The following is a 23,091-nucleotide window of genomic DNA, read 5'->3' as shown; positions in this document are numbered from 1 at the left end:
GCTTTTGTGAACCTACAACCTACTCAATTGTAGTCCATGACTAGTAGAACCACTAGACTATAGCATAGAGGTATCGTCTATGAACCGCAAACTAATAAGGACTTGTCTACAAGCTTATGCCTATCATGTCCACAACTCAAAAGAATCAAGCCACTACCTACTTCAAGAATCACAAGCCGAAAAGCAAATCTATCAACCTCCTCTTAATCAAACATAACCCAAGATTGCCTTAGGGTTGCACCAGCTTGTCTTGAATCATCAAAGGATAGAGAGAGAAGAGTCCCTAGGAGAGCCCACAAATGTAGGAGAAGATAATAGAAGACGTACCTATGTTGGATTTTCTTGGTTGGGGTTGGAGAGAGAGAGAGAGAGAGAGAGAGAGAGAGAGAGAGAGAGAGAGAGAGAGAGAGAGAGAGAGAGAGAGAGAGAGAGAGAGAGAGAGAGAGAGAGAGAGAGAGAGAGAGAGAGAGAGAGAGAGAGAGGGGGGATAAAAGAGTAGGTGCAAGTATAGAGGTGCAAAAGGAGTGGAGCCATCCATTGCAAGGAAGGAGAGAAATGGAAGTCAGAGCTAGCATTTGGAACAGATTATACATAATCAGAATCAAGAGATACTCTTTGCTTTATTCCTTTTGGCTAATTTTGATTTTTCTCATTGGAGTGCAAGTACCCATCTCACCTTCTCTCCATCTTTCTCTATCTACCCACAACCTTGCCTCTTTGGACAAACACTATATCATTTGTCAAAGCCCTATCCATAGAATCTTTACTAGTGTGGACTACAATAAGAGAGTTGTAGAATATTTTCCTCGAGAGGAAGCTACCATTGCCAAAAGAGAAAAGGAGAGGAGTGTTAACATGACTCAATTAAAAAGAAGAAGACAATATAGCTTTGACCAAACCCTAGGTAGCTTGCTTGTCTACAATTGTATTAATTGCTGCATGTCTCCAAGTAAGCCTAAGAGTGCCTACTACCTAATCTTGCTAGCTTAAGAGACAAATGGTACGACATTTGCTGATATCTCCCCTAAAGAGCTTAAGGTTTTTATAAAAAGGCATCCCAGACTCCTCAAAGAGCTTAGAAAAGCCAAATAAATTAGATTATTGAACCATGATTGTTCATAGTGAGTCTTGAATCAATTAGCCCAACTAACTAAACCCCAATTGGTTGATTAATTGAGTTTCACGCTCAAAGCCATTATTAAAGAGATAAAGCCTATGAGAGACGGATCTTTTATTGCTTTTGGGTTTTTCCAAAGCTTTTGACCACGGTGGGAGGGGCTATATTGATGCACGTGCTATATAGCATGAAAGTACTTAGAGAGCTCACACGAGGTATTCTAGCATTGTATGAGCAAGTGGCCGGCAAAATATAGATACTTAAGGGCCTCTCAACTCCTACTCACTCCGCCATTGGAATGAAGGATGTCCTCTCTCACTAACACTTTTTGACTATACATTGATGAGATCTTGAATTACACCTTTAGGAAAGGAGATAGAGGAGCCCCACTGGTAGGTATTTGGATATCTCTCTTGATGTACATTGATGATATTGTATTAATAGCAAAATCCTTGAGACAAAAAGAGTAGGAAGTGATCCTTCTAAATTTAAGAAGTACTCTTAGTAGGTATATGAGGCCAATGGCCTTATGAACAAACTCAAAAGAAACATACACATTTGCATTGTGCTTAGGCAAGAAAGGGAAAACATTATTGATAGGCTTGGATGTTGTAGAAAAATCTCAATTCTCAACACCCAAAGATGTCTTCATAATGTGCTTTACTACTACAACTATTTGGGAGGCCTTCACACATGGCTGTGTTAAACATGTTTGGATGGATTTTTGTTACCATATCTCTAAAGCATATAACGTGCTTAGCTACCAAGCTATTATGATCTTATGCCTTACCTATGTGAAGCATTTCGATGGTCTCCTAGACCATGCATGCTCTATAAAGAAAATAGTTGTTTGTGGGTAGGGTGTTGGTGGATCAAGGAGAGGGTACTAATTTGGTACTATGTAAACCCGGATTGCATATTATTCCCATGTGTCAAGAAACATCATGGGTATGGCCACCAAGTAGTGCTCCATAAGTCCCCAATCCTCTCTAGGATCCTAACTCAAGAATAGTGGATACATGGGCTAGGAAAGCTTTCTTCTTACACAATGTGAGGTATCTAAGGAGTAGATTTGCCTAGTTATTGTAGTGTATCCTAGTGCCCTCTCCCTTTGCAAACGTGATGTAGTCTCACACACTCATCATCATAACAACTAGTACAATTGAGGTTTTGGATGCAAAATAATTTTGAATTAATTAAATATCAAAGCTTATATTAATACTTGTGATAATAAAAAGGGTTGCTCAAACCCTTGACTACCAACTCAACTTGGGGCTGCATTGCATTCATCTTATTGACCATAGTAAAAATATACAAGATGCTTGTATCATGATGAGAATGGAACCTTGACCTTGGGTTTAACACAACATCTGAGTGGTGTTAAAATTGAGGTTATAATAGTAGGTGGAGCTTCCCAAATCAAAAGTTTGGACGCCCCTTCCCTCAAGCACCTTTGTAATTAACCCGGCCGGTATGGGCAAACCGTAAAATTGCCTTATGAGAGCTCACTTCCTGTTTGTGCCCTCATCGGTGGCTCTCATTGTTAAGGTGCAATCGAGACCCCCTAAATCCAGCATTTATACTTCCATGGCGGATGTTGCAGTTTGCATATACAGACAGGAACAACGACAACAGCAGATATGCGCACATCAAGATAGATTGTCCTTCGATGTCATGCCGACAGCTGCTGAATTGCTTCAGCACGAAGAAGAGGCTAACCCGAGCTTGCCTCCTTTACCGAAGCCATTTCTCAGATACCTAGCCGAGAGTGGAGTGGATCCCTCCATCTACTCAGCTGCACAAACTTTGCCTCGCTACGTTAGGTATCTGAAGGCCAACTATTATGCCTGAGTAAGAAGGTTACAGTTATTTATTGTCATGTCAATTATCAGGCTTGTTTGAAGCAGCTAAGGCCTGTTTTGTCAGTCCACAAAAGTTTAGTGAGGCGACTTGTCGCAAAAGAACCTCTACTATAATATCAATTGTAAGGCTTGTTTGAAGCAGCCAAGGCCTGTTATTGTCAGTCCACAAGCTTTAGTAGTTGAATTGTAGAATGGGAACCTGTTTGAAACAAATAGAACAAGAGCCCTAATTCATCGCCGTAGCTTGCTAGGCGCTGTAGACATCACACTTTGAGAGAGACTTCTCTTGGAATTAGGAGGGGGGTACAATGTTGCCATTATTTTATCGCATGGCATGATGGCCAATGTTGCTAGGATCCACATGCCCATTCGTGGCATGTATTTACCATGATGTTAGCACTACAACTCACCTGGACATGTGAGGATGTGCCTCAATATGAGTCAAACAACCATGAGCGTAGTGACCATTGTCGAGAAACAATAGGGTTTGCGTGGAGGAACCCAGAGGTGTGTATGGCAAGCACAATGACACAAAACTTGGAAACATAGAAGAAGAATGTAGTGGATCATGAACAAGGAATCACATTGAGTATTGATGCAATAGAGTGAGCCTTAGGGTTACCATGTTTCTAGGACTGGTATTGAGGTGAGCAAAGTCAAGTCAATGATGCTGATTAGAGCTCGGAGATGACTGCAATGTCTGGGCTGAAGCTTGATTATGTGGCAACATTTGTGAAGCAATGCTCTATGGAGGGAGTGAAACATTGTCTTCTAGGTAGGGGAATGTTGGAGAGACACTTGAAGTGAAAAATAGAAGCAAAGGGAGTTAAACACAATCCTTTAGAGTTATTTGATAATGAAGGTGAGGCTTGAGCTGCTTTGATGAAGATGGCAGCAATGTAGAGTGACCAATGGCATAAACATAGATCTTAGCAAGGCCGGAGATGACCTCAAGTCTTTGCATAGGGATTGGAGGCGATGTAGTTGCATCGACAAGGTGGATGAGCTAGATACCGATGTCTAGATCACTCCCCCTACTCATCCATAGACCTTTGCACCTCCACCCCATCCATCACATCATATCAATAGCACCCTTGCCGGCTTTGCTCCCTCTCACTCCCACTTTGCATCAGACTCTACGACTAAGTTCAAACTTTTTGCCTTGCCTCGATCCGGATCGTAGGGCCACACTCTGGATCCTTTTGGATTGCCGGCCCAACACCCAAACCAACAAGGCCACGTGCCCCTTGCCCACTGACAAAGGTAAGCAAATGGACTACAATTGAAACATTGTGAATTCAAACACTAACACAAAATCACAAAAAGGCAAAACGTAGATTGAATAACGAATGAATAAGTGAATGAAAGTGTATTGAGTGCTCAATGGGAGAGCTATCCAACAGATGGTGGCTCTTGTGGGAGTCGGCTAAGGGAGATGTTGGTATGTGTCGCCCACTATAAAAATGCAAAACCACAAAATCAAGATTATTAGTCCTATAAATAGGACTCAATTGTCTTAACCATGAAGTGTTCTTAGTGTGTTTGCACTAAGTCACTTCATGACCATTGTGACCAATGCTACTAGTTATTGAGCTCAAAATTCATTACCCACTAGTTAGCTCCTTAAGACAGTCCCAAATGGTAAATTACTAAAAATTTCAAACAATGGGTAGCAATTCTAGAGACTTTCTGTGTTCCACATGCAAAGCCCTAATTTGGGAGGATCCTTCCATGTCTATAAATAGATACGCTGCCCACCATTCAGTCCCATCCTTTTGTGCAGGTTTCTTGCATCTATGTGCAAGTTTCAGCCATAAGCCACCTCCAACAGGCTGTCGAGCCCTTGATGACTGCAGCCCCACCTCTTCTAGAGACTGATGACCTGTTTGCAGCAGCCGCCCTACAGTTTGGAGCCCTCATAGACTTCCATTTTGCTGACATCGTCCTCAGCCTGCTGTCTTGCCTATGTTTTGTAGCCTGCAGTGTGGCGACAACTTGTTGGTCACTCTCTTGTGCGTTGGACAGCTTTCTAACTGCTTTTAAAACCAGCCTTCCTTCTTGGAATGGGCGGTGATAACCTGATTTAAGAGTTAATTACAGCAATAAATAAATGCATATAAAATGAAATACACACTTTACCATAACATTCTTGGACAGTAGACACCCTGTTGGCCCCAAAATTGGGACCCCTTGCAGTATTTCTTTAGCTTTCATTCAATTGGAAGGAGTACAACTAGAGATTCTTCAATCTCCTCTTGCTAACCAATTGCTCTTGCTGTCATAAATGACCAGCAAGCCTTTTGGGTCATTTGCCCCTTGATTCACCCAGGACTTCTTCTCCAATTTGACCCTTGGTTGGCCTGAAATCCCTTGATAATCTTCAATTATCAGCTGCGGATTTCAATTCCTTGAGCCTTCAATCTTTGGCACGGATCCCAAGGTGGTTGCTAAACCCTAATTTCTGCTGTAAATTAGGGTTTACTGCAGAAATTATAGATCAGCCCACCAAAAATGGCTGATATCTCCTCCGAATGGCTAAGAATTGCTGAGAATGGCTGAGCATAGGCTGAAGGAGATGAGAGAATGCTGTAGAGAGAGAAAATTCTGAGATTTGTTGCGAAGAACTGATAAAAAATCAGCTGCTGTCCTGCTGTACCAGCCCCAAACGGATGCACCAACAACAATAGGGGCATCAGAGTCTGTGATCTTCAGGAGAAAGTGCATCAGCAGCAATTGTCAGCTTTCCAAGGTCAAGAATATGCAATCTCCATCACCAAAATGGTCTCCAATGACTGGGAAATGGCCCCAAAAGCTGGCAGCAACAGTCCAACGCCTCTTTCCAACAACTCCAAAATGAAAAAACGAGATTTCCCTCTCCCTTCAGCCCTATTTAGCCTTTCCCCCACTTGCATGGGAAAGTTTTGCCAAGTGGCAGCTTTCTTAATCCGTTTTCAGCAATTTCTAGTCATTTAATTAATTTTCAGAATTAATTAATTCTGAAAATTAATTCAGCCCTTAATCCATGCCCAGAATATTGACCTTGTCCATCCAAAAATTAATTGGCTAGGCCATTTGCAACCCAAAGCGGTCCCATGCATTAATTGACCCTTGGACAAGCATTAATCCATTAATTAATGCTGAGTCCATAGTGTCACCACTGACACTTAATGGCCAATTAATGGTCCTAGGGGCAAACAGACACCAAAATTCACCTAGAATCTAACAAGTGTAACTTGTTACAACTTTTGCCTTTAACACCCATCTTTTTCACAAGGTGCTTGGGCCTTCAACTGTAAAAAAAGTAGCTTGCACCTCACATGTGCAACACATGTGCATCTTTTAATTGCTCATTTGATTAATCCTTTAATCAAATGTCAATTAAATATAAGCAAAGCATAAAATTTTCACGTTCTCTTGACAGACCACCCCCTTGAAATCCTTGCAATTGTCCTTGATTGCATTGTAATGTGTCAAAGCAAACAATATTGCACTGGAATTTTCACAAGGCATCATAGCCAACACAACATTGGCCATTGCTGGCTAACTATCTCATATGCCCACCATTTGCTGAAAATTTCCAGCCAGCATAAACATAGCATAAAGCTCAACAATAGTCCAGAATTGTTGCCAGAAACTCATCGCATGCATCCCAAACTCTTGTTTCTCAACAGTGCTGACTACACAACCATAGTAAAGCATAAACCGAGCCAAAACCATGGCTGAATTGTCAATGGCATTTAGTACACATGCTGCTATCCATAGAACGAGATGAATACCACTGAAACTAATGATCATACATTGAAAACCAGCACTCGGTAATCAAGCTCTCATGATCATAACTTGATGCAAATGTACAGTTTCAGAGCTGCAGTGAAAACCATACCCATCTGCATACATACCACAGTGACTAGTACACTGAATAGCGACCTCATGGCAGACATACTGTCAGCACAATACCTTGGATGCATGCTGAATACATCCGAGATCCACTATACACGAGACCAGTCCATTCATGGAGGAGTGGAAGTGCTACCTCCCCCTTGAGTATCAGGTGGTACTCTGGACCCTTGCCCTGCTGAACCTGAAAGAGCTCGATCCAAAGTCAGCTCTAACTGAAAGGCATCAAGGTAAAGCTGCAGCAACTGAGGATGGTCTGCCAAGTCATCCTCTTCCATCCATTTAACATCCATTGGTAAACAGTTGTGAAACTTTACCCAATAGCTTATGGAAGCTTTACCTTTGACCTTTTCTCTTTATGTGCCAAAATCTGCTTGGATACCAATATCTCATTCAGCTCCTCTACATTGGACTGAATTTCAATAGATATATCCTTAGGCACATCAGCATAAAAAGGCCTCAATAAGCTCACATGAAAGGCATAGTGTATCTGCTAGTGTAGAGGCAATTTCCATAATAGCTAGCATTAAACGGAGCATTTGCATGACCAGCACTTATTCCTTGAGCCCCAAAAGCATGACGGGGTATCGATGCTTGCCCATATGCGTGATTTTGCACACTAGGCATCATATCGATGTCGCCATACATTGGATTATGCATTCCATGAGCCATACCCGAGTACATTGGGTCCTCAGCTCTATGTGTAGACTACTGAGGAAATGGGGTACGGTGCTGCTTCCCGAGCTGACAGGCTTTATAGACATCTCGAGCTAGCTTCAGACGTGGAAGGCCCTCAACCAACTCACGGCGTGACAACTCATAAAGTGAGTCATAACCAAGATGCCCTAAGCGAAAATGCCAAAGACGCTCATTGTGCGTAGGCTCCCGAGATGTGGCTAAGGCTTGGAAGCTATGGAATATGGAGCCTTCGGCGGTTGGCTCGGTCAGAAAGTGTATCATGTGGTATAGGCCATTAGGCTGTGCCTCACCGCGAGCAATCACTAAACCAGTTAGAGAGCCAAGGACCTCAACTGTGGTCGCTGTAAAGAAAACTGCTCGCCCCAACTGGCAAAGCTGTTGAACAGATAACAAGTTCACCCCAAGCTGAGGGACATGATATACATTGTCTAGCGAAGCCAGATCCGGACCCTTGTCAATGGCAAAACTAACGCAACCTTGAGCTTGAATCTTGACCGAGGAGTTGTTTCCTACATGGACCCGCCCTGCTGCAGGGGCTTAGGTACGGAAAATGTCCTCTATAGGAGTCATGTGATGTGTAGCTCCATTGTTCACAATCCAAACTGGAGCTCAAGTGCTCGGCTGTGACGAGTGGGCCTCTGCAGTAACCTCGTCGGGAGGCAACTCACAGATGTGGACGAGACTCGCATTTGATGTCTCTATGGAGACGATATCGGCCTCTGCAGGCCAGTCAGACAAGCCCTCTAGAGTTGAGAACGTTGTCGACTAAGATGATTGTGCCGTGTCAGTGTGAGTATGACCTTTATAAATTGCCCCTTGCCATTGTTGGGAATAAAGGGCCATCGTGCCTTTTATATGTGCACGGGTGTGAACACACCCTTAGCACATTTTACTTTCATACATATATCTATCTAAGTGGTACACTCGTCATTGTACCGAAAAAAAAAACGTGTTCACTCTATACTCTGCTCTCTCGCACTCTCTGTGTCTCTCTCACTGCGCATAATGACTGTCTGCCTCGATCTTCGTGCCTAATCGATTCCTTTAAACTGGTATTAGAGTGTAAGGTGCTGCAGACGAGGCTGAGGCAATCGACGAGTAGCAGTTGCAGGCAGGCTCGTGTGTTGCAGGAGTTCGACAAGGATAGCAGTCGTCGGCTTCAGCGGGCGAGGATAGCAGTCGTCGGTTTTAGCGGGCGTTGACGGCTTTAGCGCGTGACAGCTTCAGCAAGAGACGTAACAGGCTTCAGCAAAGCGACTGCTGCACGACACGTAACAGGCGACAACGGCACGTGACGGGACTGCATCGGGCGCTGACAAGCGCGACCAGCTGGCGGGCGTGACGGTGTGGCGATGCCTGGCGGGTCAACAGACCCATCCCCCTCAGATTTTTTCAAAATTCAATCTTTTTTTAAAAAAATTGCTTCACCCACTGACGGGGTTTCGCGTGCGTAAGCACAAGACTTCAGATCTGTGCAAAATCGGCTCAGAAATTTAGGGCTTTTTTCGAATCTGGGAATCTCAACACAGAATTGGACAATCTGACTCAAAAATTGCAAAGTCGGTGCACATTTGCCCGGGAATTTTGGGGCTTTTCACATTTTTAGTGAAATTATTTCAATTTCACTGAAATTAGTGCACGCAGGACTTGGAAAATTTGGGGATTTGTCCAGATTTCATGCGCGCAAGATGTAACAGTGATATTTGTCTCAGAAATTGCAGGAATTTGTGACATTTTGTCCCCGACATTTGGGGCTTTTCATGTACATGCACAAATTGGGCTGAAATTGACCCAATTTCTCGACATTGAGGCACATTGGACCCCGTGCAATTTGGGGCTTTTGTGATTTGGGCAAAATTTGTGCAGCATTTGGTCATTTTATGTATATGCAGGTTGAATTCCGCGCAATTTGGACATCAACACTTGGTAAAATTTGGGGGTTTTGCTGAGATTGCTTTATTTTGGCAAAATTGGACAATCCAATGCATGACAGAGGAAATGTAGATGTGTGTTTGACACTTTTGAGCACAAAATTTTGGGGCTTTTGACCGTTCGTGTCAAATATTATGCCCGTGGGTACACGTACAACAGAAATTGCAGCTGAAATTTTGGGATTTCTCATGAATGTGATGCACTTGCCCTTTGGAACAGTTGTAAGCAGTTGGATAATGCTGTAGCACTTGGTTTGGTGCTTCTGAAAACTGAATTACAGATCTGAAATCTGTACTTCTGCATGGTCATTTATTGCTGATTGGTACTTGTTTGTACCTTGGTCACTTGGGTGACAATTTGGGCCTGCATTTACTGGTTTTTTGGTCACTTTTGAGCTGAAAACCATGGCTGACAGCAATGACAGCAGTAATTCGATGCATATAAAGAAGCTTGAAGGTGCACATAATTTTGCAGTGTGGCAAAAATAGTGCTACAATATCCTGTTACAAAAGAAGCAGGCAAAGCCGATCAAAACTAAGGGGGCAAAGCCTGTGGATATGGATCAGGACGATTGGGATGAGTTGAATGAGCTTGCACGCTCAACCATAGAGCTATCGATTTCTGATGCCTTGCTCTGTAACATTGAAGGTTTGGATTTTGCATATGCTATATGGACTAGACTGGAAGAACTGTATGCACAGAAGAGCGCTGCAAGTAAAGTGTATTGGCTGAAAAAGCTTATGGATTTGCGTATGGAAGAAGGTACATCAATGTCTACTCACTTGAGTGAGTTTAACTCCATTTTCAGCCAGCTGGTTGCCTTGAAGTTCATGATTGATGAGGAATTTAAGGCTACTTTCTTGCTTTGCACTCTACCAGAGAGTTGGGATATATTCAGGACTGCTATGAGTAATTCTAATGTGATCCTTTTGTATGCTGATGTAGAGAGTGCTCTACTTATGGAAGAGATGAATTGGCAGAACAATGTATCCAGTAAGTCTTCCAGTGCTTTGCATACTAGGGGCAGATCACAGCAAAAGGGCAAATATGATAGCAAGGGATGCAGTAAATCATGTGGCAAAGATGTTGAATGCCATCATTGTGGCAAGAAGGGTCACTTTAAACGTGACTGCTACAAATGGAAGAAAGAGAAAGGAAAAGGCAAGAAGACAGATGATTGCAAGGAAGAGAAGAAGGACAGTCAGCCTAAGAAGAGCAGTGTAAAAATTGAAGAGGTGAATGTAGTCACTCATGACAGTGACAGGGGGAGTGATGTACTCTTTGTCTCTTCACATTTTGGTGCACATGCTTTACCCCATGGTTTTTGGGCAAAGGCTGTTATGACAGCCGTTCACTTGATTAATCGGTCACCAAACAGGTCTTTGGGAGGGGGAGTTCCCCAAGAAGCGTGGGCGGACAAGCCACCTTCATATGCTCATCTGAAAGTGTTTGGCTACGAGGCTTTTGTGCACATTCGTAAAGAAAAATGTAGCAAACTTGAGCCAAAGTCCTGTAAATGCATTTTCCTAGGATATGGTGATGAGGGTGAAATGAGGTATAAATTGTGGGATCCCGAGAAAAGGAAAATAGTACGCAGCAATGACGTTATTTTCCGGGAAGATCGCATGCACAAACAACCCGAAAAGATTGAGGAGGTCCATAGGGTTGTATTCCGGGAAGAAATACCTTTTGGACAGAAAAATGTGCCCGCTATACAGCAGCAAATACCTGTTGTAAATGAACTTGTAAATGCAAGAAATGATGCTGGAAATGATCAGCCAGCTATTGCCCATGAAAATGAGCCATTACGTGTGCAGGAAGAGCCAGGACAGCAAGCTGTTAATGCTGATTTGTAGGCTGAAATGCCAGGACAGCATGCTGAAAATGGGAATTTGCAGGAACAACTAGCAAACAATGACCATTGGGTTAGGAGATTGTCTAGGGCTACTAGACAACCTGACAGATTTGTTCCTGGTGCAATTACTGTGGCTGAGTATGTCATGTTGACAGACTGTGGTGAACCGTCTTGCTTCAAGGAAGCAATGGACAGACAGGACAACAAGAAATGGTATAAAGCCATGCTGTCAGAGATGGAATCTCTTGAAAAAAATGGCACTTGGGACTTGGTGCAATTGCCTAAAGGGCAGAAAACCCTTCCATGCAAATGGGTTTACAAAATGAAAGTCACTTCTAGTTCCTCACCAAAGTACAAAGCAAGATTGGTTGCAAAGGGGCACAAATAGAAGCATGGAATTGACTTTGATGAGATTTTCTCTCCTGTAGTCAAGATGACTACATTGAGAACCATTTTGGGCTTGGTTGCAGTTGAGGATATGGAGCTCATACAGATGGATGTAAAGAGTGCGTTTTAACATGGTGATCTACGTGAAGACATATATATGTAGCAGCCTGAAGGGTTTGTTGAACAAGGGAAGTAAAAAATTGTATGTAAACTCAAAAGGAGTTTGTATGGGCTGAAACAAGCACCAAGAGAATGGTATCATAAGTTTGATACATTCATGCAGTCCCAAGGCTTTCATAGAAGTCAAGTGGATCATTGCTTGTACACCAAGAAGGGAGCAGATGGTAGCCTGATTATCTTGGTTTTGTATGCTGATGACATGTTGATTGTTGGCAGGGATACTCATGCCTTGGATTGATTGGAGCAAAGTCTTCATGGCAGCTTTGACATGAAGGATCTGGGTGATGTAAATCACATACTTGGCATGCGAATACTCAGAGATAGATCTAAAGGCTTACTCTATCTATCTCAGCAGGAGTATATCTCCAAAGTTTTGCAACGTTTCAATATGGAGGGGGGAAAAACAATTGGGGTTCCTGTCACAAGACTGTGACAACTACTATCTTTTTGCTGATTTCTTTATTACTATTTTATTTGGTTTTTCTTTTTGGAAGGATCCCTCTTGAAATCTAAACGCCTGAGTTGCATGGCCAGTATGTGAAACGGATAGGAATGTCTAGTGAGTCAAGACTGGACAGTTAAGGTCCAGTACAAGTTTGGAAGAGACTGATGGCACTGTAGATTTACAAGCCTGGAAGAGACTTGTGAAAGTGTATATGGACAGGTGTGTTGAAAAACTAGTCTGGAAAAGACTAGTTCAAAGTGAAGATGGACAAATCTGCAAGAGATTAGTCCATGTGGGGTCATCAGTGGAAATTCACTTTCAGTTGAGCTACATTACAAATTTGGATGTAGCTATAGTCTGCAAAGATGGTCAGAAGACTAGTGGGATGCAATGGAAGCAACTCCTAAAATTTAGGGAGTTACTATTTTTGGACCCCAGAATCTGTTCGCGTCATTATCTTCGTTTTTGCACGAGGATCAATCCTCTGGTCTGTGCCGAGGTCAAATTCTGCACCGAGCATGAAGAATTTTAGACCGGAAGGCTGGAACGGGAAATATCTTACAGTGCTGCCACTTGGCACAAATGTGTGCACTTACTTCTTTAAAGAGGGCTGGCGTGCAGTTTTTGGGCTGGAAAGGGGCTCATTTGTGATGAACAGCTGCAGATGGAGAGCTCTTGAGAGCTGGTCTACCTTGTCTATGATGCACAAAGGGCTGAGCTTGCTTCCTATTCTCTCTCTCTCTCTCCCTGACAGTATGGTTTTGCTGCAGAATCAAGGTGTTAGATATGATCAATGCCCCACCCTCATTAGGTGCTACCAATGATCCATGGTGCTCAAAGTTGTAAGGCCCCCATTATGAGGAGAAGCCAAATGTGAGCCCGGACATTGGTTGAGTCCTGACTTGTATATCAGATGAGGTCTATGTGACCGGATGGCAAAAAGGTGACTGTTGTGGGTCTAATCTTTGGGTTAGACGGAGTGGTTATGCTGGTAGCAACTCGAGGCACATTGCATTGAGTTGCGTGGTAAGGGAGTTAAAAGGGGCCCCTATTGTGGGGTCCGGGGGCCGCGGAAGCGGCCCCTGGCTGGGGGGTCCCAGGGGGGCCAGCGGCCCCCCTGGCGGGGGTCCGGGGGCAGCGCCCCCGGCCCGATGGTAAAGGGAATATTCCCTGGAATATTCCCTGGCCGACTAGTGGAGGCTCATATGGTAGGTCGGTCAGCAGGCCGACCTAACGACCTTCGCGGGCTATAAAAGCTAAACCCCTTCGCAGCCATCTTACACTTATCTTTCACCCAGTCAGAGTTGTTGTTCCAGCTAGCCTTAAGCTCTTCACCTATCTTCTGTCTAGATCGCCATCTAAGCTTCACACAGTGGAAGCGCACGGGTGGACAGAGCCATCTTTGTATCAGTTGTTTGGAGTTAAAGAATTTTACTGATTCTCCTCTTATCTGTTGTGTACTCTCTATCTCTTTCTCAGATTCTGTTCGCTGCGCCGTGTAATATTTTACATGGTATCAGAGCCCAGGGGGCTCTAGAGATCGGAGAGCGTGCAAGAGGCAAAGGCTTCAACAGCAAAGAGAAACGATGTCGACTCCGGGAAGCAGTTCTGGCGCATCAGGAAGCGGTGCAGGAGGTGGTGCTGCTGTACCGGCTATTCAAACACTGAGGATTCGTCCACCAACCTTCAGCGAAGGCAAGTTAGATGGTACAAACTACACCTTGTGGAAGTTCAAAATTACAACTATCCTTGATTCTTATGAGCTTCTGGAGACTGTGCTGGGGACTGACGCAGAACCACAGCCTACCCCCGACCCATCAAATCCTAGTGTGATGATTCCTCCGAATGCAGATCTTCTACGAGCTTGGAAACGAAGGAATGCAGATGCATTGTGTGCCTTAGTTACAAGCTGTTCTGACAGTGTTTTGACTCTGATTCAGCATACAACCAAAGCGTCAGAGGCTTGGAATGTACTAAGGAGTCAGTATGAAACACGAAACCAAACAAGGATTCAAAACTTGGAGAATCAACTAGCAGCGGAGAAGTTTGCTGAAGGAGAGACGGTTGAAGCATTCATCACTCGGATTAAGAATCTGCGCGACCAGATGGCTGGCGCTGGGATACAAAAGACTAGCGAAGAGCTAGCTCGGAGGTGTCTTCGGATTTGTCCACAAAAGTTTGATGGACTAGTAACTGCCCTTAATACTCAGGTGAGACCTCAAGCTTTGACTTTTGAGGAGTTTTGTGCATTATTAATGGAGGAGGAGTTGAGGCTGAAAGCCCGAGAAGGAAGCAACAATGGAGATGCTGCATTCTCTGCCAATGCAAAAGGCAAAGGTGTTTCCTCCACCAAAAATGATGGTGACAAAAAGAAAAAGGGCGGCAAGAAGAAGTTTCAAGGAGAGTGCTTCTACTGTAAGAAGAAAGGACATGCAATTGCAGATTGTCGTGTCAAGAAGGCAGATGAAAAGAATGGTACCCTTAAAACTAAAGGGAAAGAGACAGCCAATACGGCTGAAGCAGAGTTGGAATTATTCATGGCGACCGTTGAGGAAGTGTGCTCCTCGGCGCAAGAAGAATCTACCACTGACTCTTGGGTGTTGGATAGTGGGGCCTCCCGTCACATGACCAACAAGAAAGGTCTATACAGTTCTATGCAGCCTCTACAAGAATCCATCACTGTGACGGTTGGAAATGATGCTAAATGCCCTGCTGCGGGCACAGGTACTATTTCTTTTGTTGCTGCAAATGGTGAAGTCAAAAAGCTTTCAAATGTGTTGTATGTTCCCGAAATCAGGAGAAATCTCTTATCAGTTGCTGCCATAACTGATCTTGGTCATGAAGTGAGGTTCAAGAAGACAGGTGCAGAAATTATTGATAGTGCTGGCACAATTGTTGGCAAAGGAGAAAGAAGGAACAACCTATATGAGCTAAGTGCTCTTACAGCCACCGCTGGAGTGGGCACAAGTAAGCTTTGGCATGAAAGGTTTGGACACATCGGATTTGCAGTATTGAAGGAGATGCAAAAGCAAGGTATGGTTGCTCACCTACCTACAATAACTGAATTGAAGGAACCATGTGAAGCTTGTATGATGGGCAAGCAACAGAGAAAGGCATTTCCACAAGAAAGCAAGAATAGAGCACATGCTCCTCTAGAGTTGGTGCATGCTGACTTGTGTGGTAAGATGCCTACACAGGCCTTGGGGGGATCTTCTTATTTTATGTTGATTGTCGACGACTACAGTAGGAAGATGTGGGTGTACTTCCTTCGTGATAAGGCTCAAGCTTTTGGTAAGTTTAAAGAATGGCTAATACTTGTTGAGAATGAAACAGGGAAAAGTGTGAAGAAATTTAGAACAGATGGTGGTGGTGAGTTCAACTCAAAGGAGTTTGAAGGCTTTTGCAAGAGCAAAGGGATCAAGCGTCAATTGACGACGCCTCACACACCTCAGCAGAATGGTGTTGTGGAACGCAGGAATCGTACCATTGTGGAGATGGCAAGATGCATGCTAAAGGGCAAGGGATTGCCTAACCATTTTTGGGCTGAAGCTGTTAATACTGCAGTCTACATTCTAAATCGGAGCTACACAAAGGCTCTCAAGGGAAAAACACCTCATGAGGCTTACACTGGTAAGAAACCATCTGTTTCACATTTCAGAATTTTTGGATGTGAATGTTATGCACATGTTCCAGATGAGAAGAGAAACAAGTTACAACCAAAAAGCAGAAAATGTATCTTCTTGGGTTATAGTGATGAGCAGAAGGCTTACAAGTTATATGACCAAGAGGCAAAGAAGATCATCGCGAGCCGTGATGTGGTGTTCAAGGAGGAGCCGCATACAGTGGAGGAGGAGAAGGCAAGGTCTTCCACTTTATCATCAAGCGAAGAAGTAGTCCACTATGAACCTGTCCCGAGAGCTATCCCTATCCTTCAGGAGGAGGAAGCATCATCTTCAGATGATGAGGAAAAAGTTCACCAACCTGACATCACCCCACCGGAAAAGCCATTGCCGCGCTGGGTGAAGCAGCTCTATGACCACAATAATCCTATGCCTGCATCTGTTGAGGAGAAGGCAGACGGACCAAGGAGGTCTCAGAGAATAGAGGAGCAAAGGAGGGCTTCTGCTCACATAGTCAACATGGCCTTGATGGTTGAGATTATGAGAGAAGTAAAGGAGCCAACTGACTTAGAAGAAGCACTTGCAGATCCATCATGGAAGGCTGCTATGCAGGCGGAGTATGACAGCATAATGAAGAATGACACTTGGGAGCTAGTGGATCGGCCAGCAAAGCGGAAGATTATTGGCACCAAGTGGATCTGGAAGGTAAAATACAAGGCTGATGGTACCTTAGAAAAGTACAAAGCTAGACTGGTTGCCCAAGGATTTTCACAAGTTGAAGGGTTTGATTTTCAAGAGTCATTTGCCCCAACTGCCAGAATGACCACTATTCGCACGGTACTTGCAGTGGCTGCCCACAAGAAGTGGCCAGTGTACCAAATGGATGTTAAGTCAGCGTTCTTAAATGGTGACCTCAAGGAGGAGGTGTACGTGGCTCAGCCACCAGGGTTTGAGGCCCCCCATTCTGAGAACAAAGTGTGTAAACTGAAGAAGGCATTGTATGGGCTGAAACAAGCCCCCAGAGCATGGTACCAGCGGATAGATAGGTTCTTTTTAAACCTAAACTTCAAAAGATGTGCCTCAGATGCTAACTTGTATGTTTACAGGGATGGTAAAAAGTCTGTAGTGATTGTCCTATATGTGGACGACCTTCTTATTACAGGTGACTATGAAGATATGATCAACCAAACTCGAAAGGCTTTGAGTTCTGAGTTTGAAATGACAGACTTGGGCTTGCTGCACTATTGTTTGGGGATTGAAGTCTGGCAAGAGCCAGGAAAGATCTTCATCTCTCAGAAGAAGTATGCATGGGAGATCTTGAAGGCATTTGGCATGACCGAGTGCAAGGAGATAGCTACACCTATGGAGGTGAATGTAAAGTTATCCGTTGAGGATACATCAGCACTAGCAGACATTGGGAGGTATAGGAGGTTGGTCGGCAGTCTAATCTACTTGTGTAACACCAGACCAGATATCAGTTTTGCTGTTGGTGTTTTGAGCAGGTTCTCAAACAAACCTCATGAGAGTCATTGGAAGGCTGGGATGCGGGTGCTCAGATACTTGAAGAGAACTCTTGACTATGGTATCACATACAGTTTCGGAACTTCTCTTGTGGGGAACTGTGACTCAGATTGGGCAGGAGACATTGATTCCAGGAAGTCAGTTTCTGGTTATTGTTTCTCTTTGGGTTCAGGAATTTTTTCTTGGATTAGTAAGAAGCAACCAACAGTGGCATTGTCTTCTACCGAAGCAGAGTACAAGGCAGCTTGTTTTGCTGCATGTGAGGCCGTATGGTTGAGAAGGATTCTATGGCATATGGGAGTGCAGGATGAAGAACCAACTGTGCTGAGATGTGACAATCAGAGTTGCATCGCCATTGCCAAAAATCCAGTGTTTCATGCACGCACCAAACATATAGAGATCCAGTATCACTATGTGCGTGATTTGATGGAGGATGGGATAGTGGAATTGGTCTACTGTCCAACAGAGGAGAATGGAGCAGATATCTTCACCAAAGCACTTACGAAGGATCTGCTTCAAGTTCATCTTCAGAGACTCGGCATTGGGCCGAGGAGATAGTTCACCTATGGGTGGACATTGAGGGGGGGTGTTAGATATGATCAATGCCCCACCCTCATTAGGTGCTACCAATGATCCATGGTGCTCAAAGTTGTAAGGCCCCCATTATGAGGAGAAGCCAAATGTGAGCCCGGACATTGGTTGAGTCCTGACTTGTATATCAGATGAGGTCTATGTGACCGGATGGCAAAAAGGTGACTGTTGTGGGTCTAATCTTTGGGTTAGACGGAGTGGTTATGCTGGTAGCAACTCGAGGCACATTGCATTGAGTTGCGTGGTAAGGGAGTTAAAAGGGGCCCCTATTGTGGGGTCCGGGGGCCGCGGAAGCGGCCCCTGGCTGGGGGGTCCCAGGGGGGCCAGCGGCCCCCCTGGCGGGGGTCCGGGGGCAGCGCCCCCGGCCCGATGGTAAAGGGAATATTCCCTGGAATATTCCCTGGCCGACTAGTGGAGGCTCATATGGTAGGTCGGTCAGCAGGCCGACCTAACGACCTTCGCGGGCTATAAAAGCTAAACCCCTTCGCAGCCATCTTACACTTATCTTTCACCCAGTCAGAGTTGTTGTTCCAGCTAGCCTTAAGCTCTTCACCTATCTTCTGTCTAGATCGCCATCTAAGCTTCACACAGTGGAAGCGCACGGGTGGACAGAGCCATCTTTGTATCAGTTGTTTGGAGTTAAAGAATTTTACTGATTCTCCTCTTATCTGTTGTGTACTCTCTATCTCTTTCTCAGATTCTGTTCGCTGCGCCGTGTAATATTTTACACAAGGGCCTTTCTTCTGATTCAGGTACAGCTGTGTGGAATATGCTGATTTTGCATGAGGCAAGAGCCTCTTTTCGCTAGGAACAGGAGCAGTTGTATGCTGTCCCAGCAGGGACAGGTGAGGGTGGTAACCTCACCAAGTAAGTGTCTGAAACAGCACCGAATCAGTACTGTTTTTGGACTGTTCAGAGGTTATTTCAGAGCCCAATTGATGCCAGAATTAAGGGACACTTGGCACTGATGATGCAGGACAATACAGGGATCAATATAAGCTGAAAACAGGTTTCAGAACAGGTCTGAACCAGTAATTACAGTGGGCTGAACAGTACAGGGAACAATATGAGTCGTAAACAGGTCTCAGAACAGGTCTGAACCAGTAATTACAGCAAACTGAAATGGTCAATTTTGCACTCCAACCAGAAGTTTCAGACTTGGGCAGAGTTTCCCCTCCTGGTCAACTTGATTTGGGTCAGTAACTGTACTGTTATGCTGTCAAATTTCACCGAGAATAGGTGAAAGACAGCCCAGTGTACTTTCTCTTTTTAAAAATAAAGAAATACTGCAAGGGGCGCCTAACTTAGGGGCCAACAGGGTGTCTGTGGGCAACAGGAGCATTCTAGCTTCCTGTTTTTCTTCTTGATTCTGTGTCTTTAAGTTCAGGTAATGTGGGCGACTGTGAATTGGGTGAAAGCATTTATATATTTTGGTTGTGCACTACCGCCCTTCCCAGTGAACACGCCGGTTACATGGTTCCATTGTCGGGATCGAATCACTTTTTCCCTAAAGAGTGAGCTAGGGTTTGTTTGGGTGTAAGACAGAGAATTGTGCATCATGGCTGATAGAAAGGAAGACACCAGAGAGGAAGCATCTTCATCACAGGAGATTCCTGTTGTTCATGAGGTGGGAGAGTCTTCTAGACCTCCACAGGTTGAGCCACAAGTTCTTACGGCTTCTTCTATGGATGAAGACATTTTCAAGACTCAGTTAGTTGCTGCTGTGAGTATGTTTACTCAAGTGATGCAGAATCCAAGGTTTTTGGCATTTTTGCAGCCTTCCCTTCCTTTACAGCAAGTTGGGCAATCTGCAAAGATTTCGGATTCAATAGAGGTCCAGAATAAGGGTAAGTATGCTGCAGATTCAGTGGAAACACCAAGGCAGCTTGCGGAGTCAATGGAGACTCCAAGATTGGTTCCGACTGTCCAGGAACAGGTGGCGGAAACGCTAGTTACACAGGCATTGCCAGTTCAGCTCGCCACTTTACAGCAGCCAAATGTTGGTTTAAATGGACAGGGAAACAGTTTTTAGGCTTTACCACAGGTTTTCCCACCGACCTCTGTACATCCTGGGTACTTTGGAGGTGGATCTGTATTTCAGAGTATGGCTGGTTATGCGCCTGGAAACTAGATTTATGTACCAGGAACAGTGTTTGGGGGTACACAGGATTTTATGCCAAACCCCATGTATGGTAATATAGGCATGCAGCCTGGATTTCAGGGAGTTCAGGGCAGTTTTGGCATGCCACAGGGCACTTTTGGTATGGCTGGTTATCAAAATCAGCAAGCAAGTATTGTGTCTACAAGCCCTGTAGTCAGTGGTCCGGCAACTCCTATGCCACCTGTTAGTGTTCCTATGTTACAGGCATATCCTACGGACCCTTTGATGGCTCATGAGAAGCCAAAGCCATACAAGGAAGGTGGTGCAGCCGTACAGTTTGACATCTTTCGAGGATTTGAAGATAGGACTAAGGCTCTCTCTTTCTTACAGCAGTTTGATGCCGCATTTGCAGGAGGAAACTTTACAGAGCCTTCTAAAGTCCGAAAAGCTGCCACTTTTCTTAAGGACAATGCTAGTCAGTGGTGGAGTACATTGTTGATGCAAGGACAGGCTCCTGCCACTTGGACTTACTTTAAGCAAGTATTTGCTTCTGCTTGGTTGACCAATGAATTTGAGATCGATGTTATGTCGGCTTGGCACAATTTGGATGCATCTAAATGCAAGGATTTGGAAGACTATAACAAGAAATTTTGGGAGGCTTTACTTCCAGTCACTTCTTACAGTGTTGTGCCATTGACCGAGCAGATAGAGAAATATTGCTGTGGGCTGCCCAAAGAACTTCGGAATTATTGTACAAAGACAAAGGTCACCACTTTGACTCAGTTAATTGAGAATGCCACCACAGGAAATGCATTATTGTTGGGACAATCAAGTGGTTTTGGGGGCAGCATTAAACAGGACAAATCTGAAAAATTTTCAGCAAAGAAGCCATTTGGTAAACAGGTTTCTCAGATTTCTCAAAGCACAAGTAAATCTTGGCAGTTCAAGAAGAAGCTAGCCAAGTCCTTTGGACAACAGTCAAAGGACCAGAAGAAACCTTTTGTGCGCAAGTCTCTTGAAGAGAGAAAGGCTTTAATGGCTGAGAGGAAGTGCTTTATCTGTGAGCAGACTGGTCATATTACGTCTAATTGTCCGGACAAGAATAAGAGATCAGCTGATGATGATAAAGAGGACAGGAAAGGAAAGACGCCCAAACCTTCAGCAGGTTTAGTGCGAGATATGCTGGGAGACAAGCCACACTCGGATGCTAATGAGCTTTGAGCTTGGGGTAAAGTTAGGGATCAACGTGTACTCATTTTCTTTGATCTTGGAGCTAAGGCAAATTTTATCTCACCAGAGTTGGCGAGATGGGCTACACAGCAGAGGTAGGGTTGGCATGTCCTGGCCACTCAGAGTCTGTGACACCCATTCTTGGAAAGCTGCGTCTTCATATATAGTCTTATGTTGATGCATAAGAATTTTATATCATGCCACTTGAAGGCTGTGATGTCTTGTTGGGAATGCCATGGATGTTCAGAAGGCATGGTGTGTTGGATGCCTTTAACAAGACACTGACTTTGGAACATAGGGGAAAGACTCATGTGCTTGATGTGAAGCTTAAAGGAGAGTCAGTACCTGTTGTATCGGCTTCTGCCATTACATCTGTAATAAAGAATCATCTTTCTGCGTACGTGATTTTTGCACGTGATGTCAAGGATAATGATGAGTCAAATTTATCTATGTTAGATAAAGATAGGTCTGTTTTCTTGTCTCAGTTTAGTGATTGTTTTTCTGACTCATTACCATCACGGTTGCCACGAGAGAGGTCTGAGGATCATGCAATAGATTTGGTGCCAGGCAATAGCCCACCAAATAGACCTCTGTATAGGGTCAGTGCAGCCCAACAGAAAGAGATATTGAGCCAGGTGAATGAGCTGTTAGAGAAAGGGCTGATTTAGCCAAGTTTATCTCCCTTTTGCTCACTAGTGCTCTTAGTGCAGAAGAAGGATGGTTCTTGGCGCATGTGCATAGATTATCGAGCGTTGAACAAGAGTACCATCAAGAACAGGTTCCCCATTCCAAGAATTGATGACATCCTTGACCGTTTGGAAGGAGCGTCAATTTTCAGCAGGATAGATTTGAAGAGTGGATACCACCAGATCAGGATTAAGCAAGAGGATGTGCATAAGACTGCATTTAGGACCACGTTTGGTCTCTATGAGTTCTTGGTAATGCCATTTGGACTTACTAATGCTCCTACTACGTTTAATTGAATGATGGACAGGATTTTTCGTACATACAAACAGTTTGTTGGTACATTCTTTGATGACATGATTGTCTTTTCAAAGAATGAACAGGAGCATAGAGAACACTTGAAAGCAGTTTTTGATGAGCTATGCAGTAATAGGTTGCTTATCAATGGCAAGAAGAGTGAGTTCTTCTTGGAAGAAATCCAGTTCCTGGGGCACATAATGTCAAAGGACGGTGTCCGAATGGATCCTGCTAAGGTTGAAGCAATTAGAACATGGCCAGATTTGAAGATTGTCCATGATGTTAGAAGCTTCTTGGGTTTGTGTTCTTACTACAGGAGGTTCATTCGCAATTTTGCAGAGATTGCTTCACCTTTACATGCTTTACAGAAGAAAGGAGTCTCTTTCTAGTGGACACAGAAAGAGATTTCAGCTTTTAACCTTCTTAAAGAAAAGATGACGTCTAGTCCAGTGATCATTCTGCCAGATCTTAGGAAGTCATTTGTTGTCCAGTGTGATGCCTGTGGCAATAGCATTGGTGCAGTGCTAATGCAAGATGGCCGGGTAGTGGCTTATGAAAGCAGAATCTTGCGAGGGCCAGAAAAGACTATGCAGGTCTATGAGAAAGAATTGCTGGCTGTAATTCATGCGCTTTCTTGTTGGAAACACTACCTACTTGGGGCAGATTTTGTTGT

General features: G+C 44.2%; 2 protein-coding genes across 3 annotated transcripts in view; both read left to right on the top strand.

Moving 5' to 3' along the window:
- The first annotated feature begins 2,553 nt into the window (after window positions 1-2,553).
- Window positions 2,554-23,091, top strand: part of LOC148036004 (S-adenosyl-L-methionine-dependent methyltransferases superfamily protein) — an 89,825-nt gene continuing 69,287 nt past the window's right edge. For both annotated transcript variants that reach the window (XM_087678008.1, XM_087678007.1), the window contains exon 1: window positions 2,554-2,940. In XM_087678008.1, coding sequence (XP_087534134.1) covers window positions 2,615-2,940 — 326 coding nt within the window. In that variant the 5' untranslated portion in view covers window positions 2,554-2,614. The remainder of the gene's footprint in view (window positions 2,941-23,091) is intronic.
- LOC148036006 (uncharacterized) lies at window positions 20,288-21,428 on the top strand. The gene has a single exon (XM_087678798.1). The coding sequence runs from the start codon at window positions 20,292-20,294 to the stop codon at window positions 21,426-21,428; it is 1,137 nt and encodes a 378-aa protein (XP_087534924.1). The 5' UTR covers window positions 20,288-20,291.

The sequence above is a fragment of the Lygodium microphyllum genome, chromosome 5 (assembly GCF_053477565.2).
Source record: "Lygodium microphyllum isolate KBCC chromosome 5, Lygodium_microphyllum_v1.1.10, whole genome shotgun sequence".
In the NCBI taxonomy this organism is placed as follows: Eukaryota; Viridiplantae; Streptophyta; class Polypodiopsida; order Schizaeales; family Lygodiaceae; genus Lygodium; species Lygodium microphyllum.
The sequence above is the reverse complement of the archived record's forward strand: the minus strand, read 5'-3'. Positions and strand labels throughout refer to the sequence as shown.